The 13,726-nt window shown below is 41.9% G+C and overlaps 1 protein-coding gene across 3 annotated transcripts in view; it reads left to right on the forward strand.

Annotated features, from left to right (window-relative positions):
• The window catches only part of WASHC5 (WASH complex subunit 5), a 63,375-nt gene that overhangs the window by 15,748 nt on the left and 33,901 nt on the right, over window positions 1-13,726 (forward strand). For all 3 annotated transcript variants that reach the window (XM_049633487.1, XM_049633488.1, XM_049633489.1), the window contains exons 8-12: window positions 2,108-2,221; window positions 3,978-4,149; window positions 6,651-6,778; window positions 9,839-9,968; window positions 12,788-12,900. In XM_049633487.1, coding sequence (XP_049489444.1) covers window positions 2,108-2,221; window positions 3,978-4,149; window positions 6,651-6,778; window positions 9,839-9,968; window positions 12,788-12,900 — 657 coding nt within the window. The remainder of the gene's footprint in view (window positions 1-2,107; window positions 2,222-3,977; window positions 4,150-6,650; window positions 6,779-9,838; window positions 9,969-12,787; window positions 12,901-13,726) is intronic.

Below are 13,726 nucleotides of genomic sequence, written 5' to 3' on the forward strand. Positions count from 1 at the left end.
AAGCGTCTGAGTCTTCAGTTTTGGCTCAGGTCATGATCTCACGGTTTTGTGAGTTCAAGCCCCACATCAGGCTCTGTGCTGGTAGTACAGAGCCTGCTTGGGATTCTCTCTCTCTCCCCTTCTCTCTCTACTCCTCTGCTTCCCATGCTGTCTCTCTCTCTCTCAAAATTAATACATAAACTTAAAAAAAATTTTAGGAAAGAATAATGCAAGGTAAATTCATACCCAGTGACATACTCAAAATACATAAAGCAAAAACTCAAAATAACCTATAAAAGTTGAGAAAACCATAATCATGATGGGAAATTTTAATATACCTCTTTCTGTACATAATCCTGCTCTCCCAAAAATACACGATAGATGTTCCGTGTGTATTTGAAAGGATACATATACAAGTTGGGTAACATTAGATCACAAAGTTAAGAAAGCTTTAAAAAACGATGTTAGTCTACAGACTGTATTCTCTTACTGTAACTCAATTAAATTAGAAATCAACACTTAAAAGATATTTTTAAATGTTTAGAAAAAACTAACTTTTGTGTTCAGGAGGAAATCACAATATAAATGAAGAAATATCAAAACACTACAAAGCGAAGCTTACGAGAATGACTAAAAACTGTTCTTAGAGGTAAATGTTGGCGCGCCTGGGTGGCTCAGTCTGTTAAGCGTACGACTTGAGCTCAGGTCATGATCTCGTGGTTTGTGGGTTTGAGCCCCGCATCAGGCTCAGTGCTGACAGCTCAGAACCTGGAGCCCGCTTCAGATTCTGCGTCTCCCTCTCTTTCTGCCCCTTCTCCCACTTGCAGTCTGTCTCTCTCTCTCTCTCTCTCTCTCAAAAATAAACGTTTAACAAAAAACTGAAAGATCAATACCACAAAGGCTGGTTTTTTGAAGAGTAATAAAAAGATATTTTGCAACGCTGATCAGAGAGAGGGAGAGAGAAGGCAAGTTTAAATATGTGAAGATTGAAAAAGCAGACCCGAGATACAATAAAGAAGTTTTGAAGTTATCAGAAGACCTATGAACAACTTTATGCCGATATATTGGAAGACTCTGAAAAATAGAAAATTCTCTCAAAAATACAACGACTAGATCTGATTCGAGAAGAAAAGGGAAGCATGACAAGCCCAGTGACTGTTGAAGAAATGGAGCTGGGGATCCGCCTCCCTGCTCAGCCACTCCCACCAAAAAGAGCACCCCCGGGACCGCAGGATTTCACAGGCAACCCTGAGCAAAGCTTCAAGGGACAAATAATCGCAATTTTATACAGACTCAAGTGGGTGGGTGAGGAACCCCAAAAGGAACGCTTTGTTTCCTTTACTTGAAGGATTCTCAAGTGAACTGGGGAGCCCTAGGGGCCCCCAAGGCTCATTCAAGGGGTCCGTGAGGTAGAAACAGAGTGAAGTGCTCTGTGCCTTGCCCTGTCCCCCTTTGCCAAGCCCACACGGCATTCCCAGGGGCCCCGAGGCAGGTGGCGCGGGAGACCCACTGCGGAATCCAGATCCAAGCCCAGCTGTCTTGGGTCAGGCCAGACGCTGCAGAGACTCGAAGAAACCGAAAGGCGATGCCACGCGTCTCACAAAACTTTTTGGGAAAGCCTTTAGTCTGATTTTTTTTTTTTTAATTAAAAATTTAATTTTTAAAAAATTTAATTTTTAAATTCAAAACAGTTTTCTGTTTTCTGTTTTAGCATGTAATGGGTGTACTGTTACATGAAGAGAATAAGTATTTTTTGAAATGTCTCGATTGTGATGTGTAATAGGATAAGTATCAATAGATAGAACCCCATTTGAAAAAAACACAAAAAGTCCTTGGGAGTTTTCAGTAACTTTGAGTTGCGTAAAAGCTGAGGTGAAAATGTTTGAGAACGCCACTGTTCAGTCAGTCTGCTTTTCTGTCAACCCTGATTTAGTCATTTTCCCATAAATGGCTTTTGTAGCCCTTGTTCCAAAGTGCTCCTAAGAAAGAATGCTTACCTATATCTTTGGCAAATCGGGGTTTTTCGTTGCAGTGGAATTTGAACCAGAGGGAGTGGGCAGTGTCTTCTGTAATTCTGCCTCCAGATGAGTAGGTATTTAACACACTGGATGAATGTGTCCTCTTTCAGGTAATTAGTATTTACATGGGGATCACAGTTAATCTAGCAGATGCTTGGGATCCTTACAAAGCTGCAAAAACTGCTTTAAACAATACTCTGGACCTTTCGAACGTCAGAGAACAGGTAGGTGCTGGCCAATGGAGAAGGATTCTGTCACAGCTACAAGCCTGCTTTACGGCGTGGGAAATGAGTAGAGTTTCCAAGGAATTTGGAAAATGTCCACATAGACATTTTAGTGCAGTGACGAATGAAAGGTGAATTTTGCGCATCCTAATAAGATAGGTAATGATAGATTTGGTAACTTATGTCGTATATGTAAATGGGAGGCTTGGGTCTTAAGACTCAGCGTCCTAAGACAAGTCGGTATGTCACATGGCCCCAGCTGACTTTGTTTATTCTTGTCGATGTGGATGGAATGGCTTTCACGGGTAGCTGGAATTTTAATGTTTTCATTGGTAGGATGCATGTTCAGGATGGTAACTGAGCATACGCAATATGTCCTGTCACTGTAATTTCTATTTATGTTTTAAATTTATTTAATTTATTTTAATTTTTTTGGTGCAAGAAGGTGTTTTTATTAAAGCACGGGGACAGGACCTGTAAGCAGAAAGAGCTGCCCCGTCACTGTAATTTAAATTTATCATTTCTGATGTATGAAACCAGCAAGAAGACTGAAGACCTTCCTCTCCTTAAAGTTTAAATGCTTACAGTCTATCTCTTTGATAAGAGCACAAGGCAGGAGGAAATTCCTAAGTAAACAGAGCCATAAAAATCTTTTTTGGGGCAGTATCCTTGACATTTCTAAGTTATCTTCCTCAGCCTGGCTGGCTGAGTTCTTGAGTTTCCGGGGCAGATAGAACGACATTGAGTCCAAGAACTTCAGCATGTTTTATTCAAGTAAATTACATTCCATAAATAATGCATAAAATAATTTCAACTTCATGTCTCCTGGAAATATATTAGAGAAAGTGACGCTTCTGATGCTTACTGGCATCAGAGCATTAATTTTTTCATTACTATAATTAGTTTCCAAAATTGCCTTTTCTCTCTGGTGCCATTTTAAGAAGATTTCAGAATTGTCTGATGAAACACCTTGTGGTAGTTTTAAACTAACCTGATGAGGTTAATGATGTTTAACATGTAACTCTTGCTTCAGAGAAAGTAGAATGACCCAAATCCCCAAAGGCTGGTTTGAAAGTTCACTGGATTGAAAAATACACAGAGGTATATTTTTGTTGTGCTCTAGCCTCTTCTCCTGGATATTTCTGCCCTGCCTCCTTTGTCAAGAATCATGGGAAGAATAGACAGTTGAGCCTATGTTTCTTTTCTATCCAAGTTGAGAACAGAAGGGGCCCTGGGAACCACTGGATACAGTTCTTTAGTTGACATTTGAAGACACCAGGAGGGAGAGGTGAACCCCAAAGTCAAACCAATATCTAACCATAGCTAGAGGTAGGAGGTAGGATTCTCTTGGTTCTGAGTCCAATGCTCTTTTCAAAAGTGTCCAACGGGGCGTCTGGGTGGCTCAGTTAAGTGTCCGACTTCGGCTCAGGTCATGATCTCACAGTTTGTGAGTTCGAGCCCCGCGTCGGGCTCTGTGCTGATGGCTCAGAGCCTGGAGTCTGCCTCGGATTCTGTGTCTCCCTCTCTCTCTGCCCCTCCCCCCTCATGCTCTCTCTCTCCCCTAAAAAATAAACATTAAGAAAAAAATGTCCAACAAACCACTTGCCTCTGAGTCTTACCAACTATGGTCCACATGTTATTCACCTCCTGTAGAAATGTTATTACTTGTCAATGGGCTCATCTGTATGGGATTCATTTTCTAGGGAAGTAATTTTCTCTTTTTGAAAATGTAATTCAGGCTTTTTCTTTTTCAAAGTCAAGCAGATACGCTACCGTCAGTGAAAGAGTGCACAGCCAAGTGCAACAATTTCTGAAAGAAGGGTATTTAAGGGAAGAGATGGTTCTGGACAATATCCCAAGGCTCCTGAACTGCCTGAGAGACTGTAACGTGGCCATCCGGTGGCTGATGCTTCACACAGCAGACTCAGGTAACGGGCGAAAGCTGTGCCCATCTGTATGGCTCCACTTAAAGGCTTTCAGAGCTAAGATATGCCCCGTGGTGCAAAAATTGTTTAGCCTTTGGATGAGAATCAAGTGGCTTTTTAAGTTAGTCGTTCTTGTGTCTACTTGGACAAGTCAACGGCCCACCTGAATAGGCCCCTTTGTCAGGTTTGATTATCCGGGATTACCCCAGTAGGTCCAGTATAATCACGAGGGTCCTTAAATCGGGAAGAGGGAGGCAGAAGAGTCAAAACTAGAGAGGTGGTATCATGAAAAAGCCTCAACAGACCATTCCTGGCTTTAAAGATGGAAGGGGCTACAAGCCATGGAATATGGTGGCCTCTAGATGCTGGAAAAAATAAGGAAACAGGATTTCCCCAGAGCCTCCAGAAGGAGCCTGCAGAAGGAGCATAGGCCTGCTGCCTCCTTGATTTTAGCCCAGTGACACCCATTTCAGATTTCTCCTCTCTGGAGCTGTAAGAGAATACATTTGTGTCCTTTAAAGCCATTACGTTTGTGGTAATTTGTTACAGCAGGAAACTAATTGAAGACCCAAGCCCGTAAATAAGAGCCAGATGTGTAAAACAGACACTTAGTGGGATTTCGTCCAGAGCAGGAGAGAAATGTTGCTTGGGGTAGTGGGTGAAGGTGGCTGGGGAAGGCTCCATACAGGAGGCAGGAAGGATTCTGAAGTAAAAAGAAGTTCTAGACTGGAGAAATGATGGGGGGGGGGGGGGGGGGGGAAGGTACGATTTTGGAAGTACAGGAAACCATGGGCCCACAGAATTGATAAACAGGCTGAACCTGAGTGCCTCATAAAGGTAGATCACAGTTTTCTGGCCCACAGTCCTCTTGGAGACGCTATTGGCCATCAAGTTCAGTTGCTTCACAGGTTGTATGAAATGCCTTCACAGGGTCTGTGAGCCTATGACTTAAGAAGCTCCTGATTTAATGAAAAAACAAGTAGGTTGGACTAACCTGAGCTTGTTCAGAGCTGACACAGTTCCTCGTACTCAGTGACGGCTGGATCGGTGTTAGTTAACCAATGGCTTCCCCCACCCAGAGCTGCGTGCCCTTCCCGCTAAGCGTGGCTGTCATCCAGCGGCCCCGTGAAGCCTCCTGCTTTTTGTTTTTCATCAACAAACTTTGCTTGAGAGCCACCCTGAGACAGGTACTGCCTTCAGCACGTGTTCTTTCAGATAAGGCAGTATCTCAAAGTAAACTGTCCACTCCAGATTATTCTGCAGCCTCCCCTGGTAACACAGAGCCCGCCTCACAGCTCTTCCAGGCAAGATGTTCTTTCCTCTAGCTTCCGTCTGGTCCCACTTCCTGTGGGTGCTAGGCAGCGAAAACAGCAGGTGGACGTCTTCATCCTTTGTATCTTTGGAAATATGTGGAGTTTCTCCTCAGCTTTCTCTCTTCATCCTGGAAGTCTCTTTCCCAAAAAATGCTGCTTTCCAGTTTTTGGTTTTGTTTTGTTTTGTTTTGTTTTCATTTGCCTTCTTTGCCTCAATCCCTCTCCAGTTTACGTTCGCTCACAGCATGAGCACCGTGGCCAAGGTTTGATCGTCCAATGGATCTGGTGTTGGTTAGTCGCGTTTAGTCAGTCCATAAATTCCAGTTCTAATTTGAGGATTTTACCACACTGACTCAGTTTATAATCTTTTTTTTTTCATTTTTATTTTTATTTGTTTTCAATATATGAAATTTATTGTCAAATTGGTTTCCATACAACACCCAGTGCTCATCCCAAAAGGTGCCCTCCTCAATACCCATCCCCCACCTTCCCATCAGTTTATAATCTTTACCAAAGTCTTCCATTCTCAAGCACATGAACAACTCAGGCCTTCGCTTTATCGTATCATAAAACCAACTGTGGTTTTCCAGTGACTCAGCCTTCTCCTCACCTTCCCTGTGAGCCAGGAGTCTCCTGGATTTGGACCCTTCCAGGGGCAACCTCGTCTTGCCAGTGGTCTGTGCACTTACCTTCAGCCACGTCTGTTTCCCATTTTTGTGCCTGGCAATTGTCTGACCTGATTGCACAAGGTCATGATTTACCAGAAACAAGTGATTTACCTGATTGTGAGTCATGCGTGGGAAAGATAAGTGCTTATGTAGTTTCTGTGGTGTTCGGGTCATGATGTGCAGGAAGGAGTGCATATATTCTTTACATTCCCTCCCTCCAAAGCACTTCCCCCAGGCTTTGGAACCCTGTTCTGCAGCTTGCTTTTTCTCATTCAACGGCATATCATGGATGACATTCCACGTCAGAGCCAACTGTCGTGTTCAAAAGTTCGGTTGTACTTAACTTCATGGCATAGATATACTGTAATTGATTTTATCGCGCATTATTGATTCTCATCTTGCTTATTACTTTTTTAAATGCTCCAAATGAGTGAAAATGGAGGCACGTTTTTAATAATTCATCTTAGATTTCATATTTTCTGCACAGTGAATAAATTGGGAACTCTTTTCTTCCTGTTTCTAGCTTATGACCCAAACAACAAACGCCTTCGTCAAATCAAGGACCAGATTCTAACAGACTCTAGATACAATCCCAAGATCCTCTTTCAATTGCTGTTGGACACTGCACAATTTGAGTTTATACTCAAAGAGGTAAAGATCTTTAATGAATAATCACCAACATCTTAGTTTTTCTGTGCTTAAAAATATTTTTAAAGGGTTGAGATTCAATAACGAGTCATAGTCTTTGATTCAGGCTACAGATTCTAGCTGTCTGAGATCGTTCTTATACTAAAAGGACAGGATTGAACATTTAACAGGCATTTAGTGCCTACTGCCACTGGGGATACAGTGATGGGGAAAATTGCACAGGACCATGGAGGTGACAGTCTAGTGAGGAATGTGGACATTAATCAGAGAATCGCACTAATGAAAACGTAAATACAAACTGAGATACGTGCTCTAAGGGAAAGGAACGTTGTTCTCTGAGTACCTAAAATCCCTGAGAAGAGAAGCAGGAGCTTCTGAAGGGACCTGAAAAAGGAACCTGTCGGAGTTAGCTAAGACAAAGGTCGGGAGCATTCTGGAGACCATTGCAGAGAGAGGACAGAATATGCCCGAGTCCTCTTGGGTAGGGAACAGCATGACCAGTTCAAGGACCAGAAAGAACAGTTGGCTAGAGGGGAGAGAATGAGATAAAAGTGATATGAGATGAGGTCGAAAGGTGGGCATGTAGGCCTTGTAGGATTTCAGTCTTCATCTGCAAAACCATGAGAACCTGTTAGAAAGGGCTTTTAAGTAGGGTGGATGATTTGTGTTTAAACAATGTCCACTCAAGGATTTTAAGGATTTTGAGCTCCCTGAAGGGAATTCTAAGGTTGATTAGTCTTATGCCTAAAAGAGTCTCTGTGGGCATGATAAAAATGGTTGATACCCAGGAGTGCCTAGGTTCTATAACCAGTAGCCTTGGCGGTTCGGATCAGGTGGGCCAGGAGCTAGCCATGGACGTTAAGGCCCATTCCAAACTGATATTCTCCTTGCCTCAGTCTGGTTAGCGGTCTGCCGGTTTTTTCTTTATCTTCTAGGTGTGCGAGGACACTGTGTTCCCCTGTTCAGTAGCTAAGGAAAAGTACATGCTGATTATTAACATCACGCACATGCATGTGTTGAGTGTTATTCAGTAACCTGTCTGGGTATAATTTTGTAAGATCAGAGAAACGCTACCCCTTTTTGATCTCTTTAAGAATGTTCATGTTTTCCCTCTCAATAGCAAGTCATTATTGAATACCTGCTCTGTTCCCAGCTAGGTGCTAGGAATTCAAAAATGAACAAGGCATGTCCCTCCCATCCAGGAGCTCTCAGTACAGTGGGGAAGAGAGACAGATTAAGCCAAAATGAGAGACCAAGAAAGATCCAAGAGCAGGAACCAGGCATCTTATTTGTTGGTCAAAGCAAACTTCAGAGGCAAGTGAGAGTCACCCCAAGGAATCAGTGCACTCCGTCCAGTTAGGATCCTGAAGCAGGACGCCAGTCACCCAAGAGTTCTGTAGCTCAATATTGTTGTGTGGGAATCAGGACAGATCTGGGTCATCTGCCCGACCACGCCTGCGTTTCTAATCGTTAATCTTTTTCTGGAATCTGTTGGAACAGAATGGGCAGCTTCCTTCTGTCTGTTCTAGTGGAGAGAATAGAAGACCAACTCATTAAAGATCTTTAAAAGAGAAGGATCTGGTAGAAAGATAAAAATAACTACCCAATACAAATTGAGCAAAACAAAGATATATTTAATGTCTGACATTTCAGCTCGGTTCTTTAACCTTTATCTCTATCTCTCCCACCTCCCATCCCAACCCTTTTTCGAGAATCACCTTCTGATTCTCTTAGAAACACACTAATTAGACCTGTGTTTCTTCTAATCTTTTGATGAAGGCGCATCTCTTAACTTGAGAACCATCCCCTATCCCAAATTCCATCTTACCAGATATGAAACCTGTGAGGTCAACCTGGGAATGAGTGTCTGAAGGGCTTCAAGCTATTAGGTCTGTAACGAAGGCCTCACAGTGTTATTTTTGTCACTGCTGCTTTGTGAAATGGCATTGATTGGTCCTAGGCATTCAAAAAGACAGGAGGGACTCTATAAATAATTCCTACTGTTCCTCACCCTGCCTGATCACTAAGATTCCTCTTTCTCTGGCCCCACAAAATGCCACCAGTCCTTATCCTTTCATCTACAATGAAGTCTTCATCTTTTAACATTCAGTTCGATGCTGAGGAATGAAGAATTTCTTAAGAGAAAAATCAGTATATTCTCATATTTACCTCTTAGGATCCCAGTGAAATAAATCCCTGTAGTTTTGCGACACACTTTATTTTTTTTTTTTTATTTTTTTTTATTTTTGGGACAGAGAGAGACAGAGCATGAACGGGGGAGGGGCAGAGAGAGAGGGAGACACAGAATCGGAAACAGGCTCCAGGCTCCGAGCCATCAGCCCAGAGCCTGACGCGGGGCTCGAACTCACAGACCACGAGATCGTGACCTGGCTGAAGTCGGACGCTTAACCGACTGCGCCACCCAGGAGCCCCATTGCGACACACTTTAAATAGGTTTTTAAATTTGTTTCAAGGGGGGGAAAAAAAGCAAAACCTTGAGTTATACCATTTCCTCCTCTGCTCAACTCTTCACAGGCCTTTAATTTTATGAAGGAGTGAATTAATAAACAGACTTACTGTGTGATCCAAAAGAAAAAATTTTTGTGGGTGATTTAGTTCATTCTCCACTCATCAGACAAAGATCATGCTCAGCCTTCCCTGACCTATTTTAAATAGATGCAACCACAGAAATTATTACTTGCAAAAGACCTTTGAGCAGGGGCCACCAAATTTAATTTCACATTAAAAATGCTGGCTCCTGGGTCTACCCAAGGCCTTTTGAACCAGAATCTTCATGGGGGAGCTTGAGAATCCCAACACTTGAAAGCCATCCAGATGATGAGATGATGCTTATGTGCAGTTGGTCTGAAAACCGATGCAGTGGTCTAGCTTTGCCCCTCAATTTGTACAAAGTAGTGCAGCTTAAGAGATGACGTCAGGGGTAATGTTACTTTTAGATACATATTTTTACAATAAATTGGGTTTCACTCAGGGCTTTCTTTGTAAACTGCCTTATTTGGATTTCCTCTTAAGTAAGTAAATCTCTTCTGTCCCTTTCAACAGATGTTCAAGCAAATGCTTTCAGAAAAGCAAGCCAAATGGGAGCATTACAAGAAGGAGGGCTCAGAGCGGATGACGGAGCTTGCTGATGTCTTTTCGGGAGTGAAACCCCTAACCCGCGTGGAGAAAAATGGTAATTGCTAAAGAGGAAATATCATTGTGTTTGAAATGTACACACGAATTCTTGGAAACACACAAAGTAAAAACTCAACCACGTTGTCATCGTTGTATGCTAGGACATTGCTGAGGAATGTCTAAAGCCTAGTCTTAGCTGCCTCTAGCTTTGGGCTCCTTTTGGCAATGTTCATATCTACTCTGGACTTGGGGCTTCTTATTTTTGAAGTATGAGGTTAGGCTACAGGGTTGTTATACTCTGGTTCATAGTCCGTAGGTCCATAATTCATCCCCCAGCCTCACCATAGTGTGTCAGCTTATGTGCATTTGCAGGGAGGAAGAGAAGGACCTGTAACTGTCCTGATCATCTCAGGATACTTCACTCAAGAATAGTACTAACTACTGGGGCACCCGGGTGCCTCAGTTGGTTAAGCGTCCAACTCTTGATTTTAGCTCAGGTCGTGATCTCACGGTTCGTGAGTTTGAGCCCCTCATTGGGCTCCATGCTGGTGGTGTGGAGCCCGTTTGAGATTCCCTCTTTCCCTCTCTGCCCCTCCCCGGCTCGTGCTTTCTCTCTGTCTCTCTCTCCAAAATAAAATAAATGAACATTAAGAATATTACTAACTACTAACATAGGGGTGCCCGAGTAACTCAGTCAGTTGAGTGTCCGACTCTTGATTTCAGCTCAAGTCATGGTCATGATTCATGAGATCGGAGCCCTGCATCAGGCTGTGCACTGACAGCACGAAGCCTGCCTGAGATTCTCTTTCTCCCTCTCTCTCTTCCCCTCCTGCATGTGCACACATATTCTCTCTCTCTCAAAAATAAATAAACATTGAAATAAACGAATAAAATCTTTAATAAAAGAATATTAGTAACCGCTAACATAGATGGTATCCAGGAGTCTTGTCTTCTCATGTTTTCTGGGTTTTTTCTCCTTGTGCGCCTGCCATCTAGTGGCAGAAGAGGGGACATGCAGACTTTTCGAAACAACATAGCTCAAGCCTTCACGTTAATCATACTAATCCTGCTGCTTTTAGGAAATTTTATCTGTGGGAAAATCGTGGTATCACTTAAAATTTTTATATAGATAGAAACCCTTCAAAGTGCCCCTGAATGACCATTCTGAATTTTAAGATGAGAAGCTATTTTTTTAATGCTTAATGTTTTAACTATGAAATTCATTTCTGATAAAAGTTAATTACACAGTAGAATTTCTCGAAGGTATAGCTTTTTGTTTGAAAAAATTACTCTTTTAATCAGTATGATCTTGTGATGACTATATTTGGCTTTTGTTGATGTATTTGATGCCAAATGGTTAGCCTAAAATATATTTCCGAATTACTTTATTATTCCTAGTAGGAAAAGTTGGTGTGTTTTTAATAATGTGATATAAATTAGCAACATGTTTTGCAGGTCACTACATTTTGTCCGAAAAACAAGGAACCACCTGTAACAGTCTAACCAGATTAATTTTTGAGAATCAGGCACATTCGTCTCTGTTCTAGTCTCTTTTAGGTTCTTATAAATCCCAACATCAAAAAAAAAAGAAAAAAGAAAAGAAAACCCCACCATCACTTTAAAGGTCATTCAAAACAGCATCTGGTACTTTTTTTTGGCTGTATAGCATATTTTAGCTTGGGAAATGCTTCCACAAATATTTCTCGTTTGAGCCTTACAGCCTTATGAGCTAGACATCTTTATTCTTTTTCCACATGTAAAGAAATCAAAGCTATAAAATGTAATCACTTGCTGATGGTAACAACGGTTCAGAGCCTGGATTGAACTCGTCACCTCAGACTCTGAATGCTGTGCTTGTTCTGGTACTCTATAACTGTCCCTCAGTCCTACCAAAAAAAAAAAAAAAAAAAAAATCTTTAAAATTACCACCAGTGTTCTTCATGCCAATTCGTGAAATAACTTAGATTATAAGTCCGTAAGTGCTTTTATTAAAGTGAAGTCATCCCATTGATAAACAAACAAACAAAAATGTTAGGGAATCCGCTTGATGAGATAAAATGAGGACAGCCTTTGAATCTGGCCAGACAGTTGAGAAAAGCCTGGTGCTGCTGTTTAGTGACTGTGTGACCCTGCCTGGGCTCCTTTACGTCTCTGGGCATCAGCTTCCTTAATCTGAGAAATGCCTTCCAATTCCTGCCCCCGTAGATTGTTGTAAAGATTCAGTGAGAAAAGCTCAGACCTTTGCCGGCCACCTTGAGGGTCCTCAGGGCATATTAATGACCCTTTCTCTGCTGTGTGAACCTGGTCTGTGAGTGCAAATGGCACCCCTCAGCCGTTCAGACGTCCCCTCAACTCACCACACATACTTCACACTCCTGACATGTTGCCCCTTGTTCTCCCAAGGCGTGCCATTGTTATTTTTGTCCTGAAGCTTCTGCCCACATCTGTCCCTTCACCTCATGACAAACTATCCCTCTGCCCCTCTCTACCTTTTTCAGATCTTTTACCCACCCTCGATTCTCCAGGAAACTGTTCCCGGTAACTTCCTGTCACAATCTTTCAGTTCCTTCCCCACTCCTTCCCACTCCAGTGACCGCCTTTGCACACTGGGGTTCACACCACAGACTCAGGCCTTTACACCTTTTCTGCCGGGTGTAAGACTGAGCTACTTAAGTAGAAAGTTTCCTCTCCCCTAGGTCACATACCCAAGGCGTTTTGGTGGTTCCTGTTTGGAGAATCCCAAGGGCAATGTCAGGTACTGAGGGAAAGGTCTGTGAATAAGGGCTAGATTTGTGAAGGATTATGCAATAAAATTCAAAGCCACGGCTACCACAGTTCTGGGATTTCAGCAGTCTCTCCTTGTTTCTGTGTTAATAGAAAACCTTCAAGCTTGGTTCAGGGAGATCTCGAAACAAATACTGTCTTTAAATTATGATGATTCAACGGCTGCGGGCAGAAAAACTGTGCAACTAATACAAGCTTTGGAGGAGGTAAGAAAACTCTTTGTAAGCGACAGTTCATGGGGCACCTGGCTGGAGGAGCGTGGGACTCCTGATCTCAGAGTCATGAGTTCTCACCCCCCATGGGAGGAAGAGATTACTTACATAACTAAAACTAATAAATAAATAAATACATACATAAATAAATAACAATTCTTGGATCACGAATCATACTTGTGGATCCACCCAGAAGATCTGGTCCTGGAAATACAGCTAAGAGAATATTTCATCAGAGCAAAAAAAAAAAAAAAAAAAAGCAAAATATGCTCATTGTGGTATTTTATCCAGTGTCGTAAAATTGGGAAAATAATGCAGTGACCAGTGTGAAAAGAATGCTAGCAAAAATGATATCTCAACTTGCAGAAACATAATTATATTTAATAATTATGAAGACAACATGGAAATATTGGGAGATTGTGGAAAGGCAGTAAAAGCAAAATCTGTATTTTTTTTTGTGTTTTGTTTTGTTGTTAATATAATTTACTGTCAAACTGTCTAACATATGATGCGTAAAGTGTGCTCTTGGTTTTTGGGGTAGATTCCCATGGCTCATCGCTTACGTACAACACCCAGTGCTCATCCCAACAAGTAGGCACCATTTTTAGATTGGGAGAGAGTTTGGGGAGAGAAAAACTACAAAGGAATGCGCAACAATGACCACAGTTGTATAATGATCATATGCTTATATGTGATGTTTTCTCTTCTGGAAAAAAAATAGTTTGTTTTTTATCTACTCAGATATTATCTACTCAGATTCAAAAAAGAAGGATTATACTTCCCGACTCTTAAAATTTTAATTGTATGCTTAAGTAGGTTT

This window comes from Panthera uncia, chromosome F2 (genome assembly GCF_023721935.1).
Source record: "Panthera uncia isolate 11264 chromosome F2, Puncia_PCG_1.0, whole genome shotgun sequence".
Taxonomy (NCBI): domain Eukaryota; kingdom Metazoa; phylum Chordata; class Mammalia; order Carnivora; family Felidae; genus Panthera; species Panthera uncia.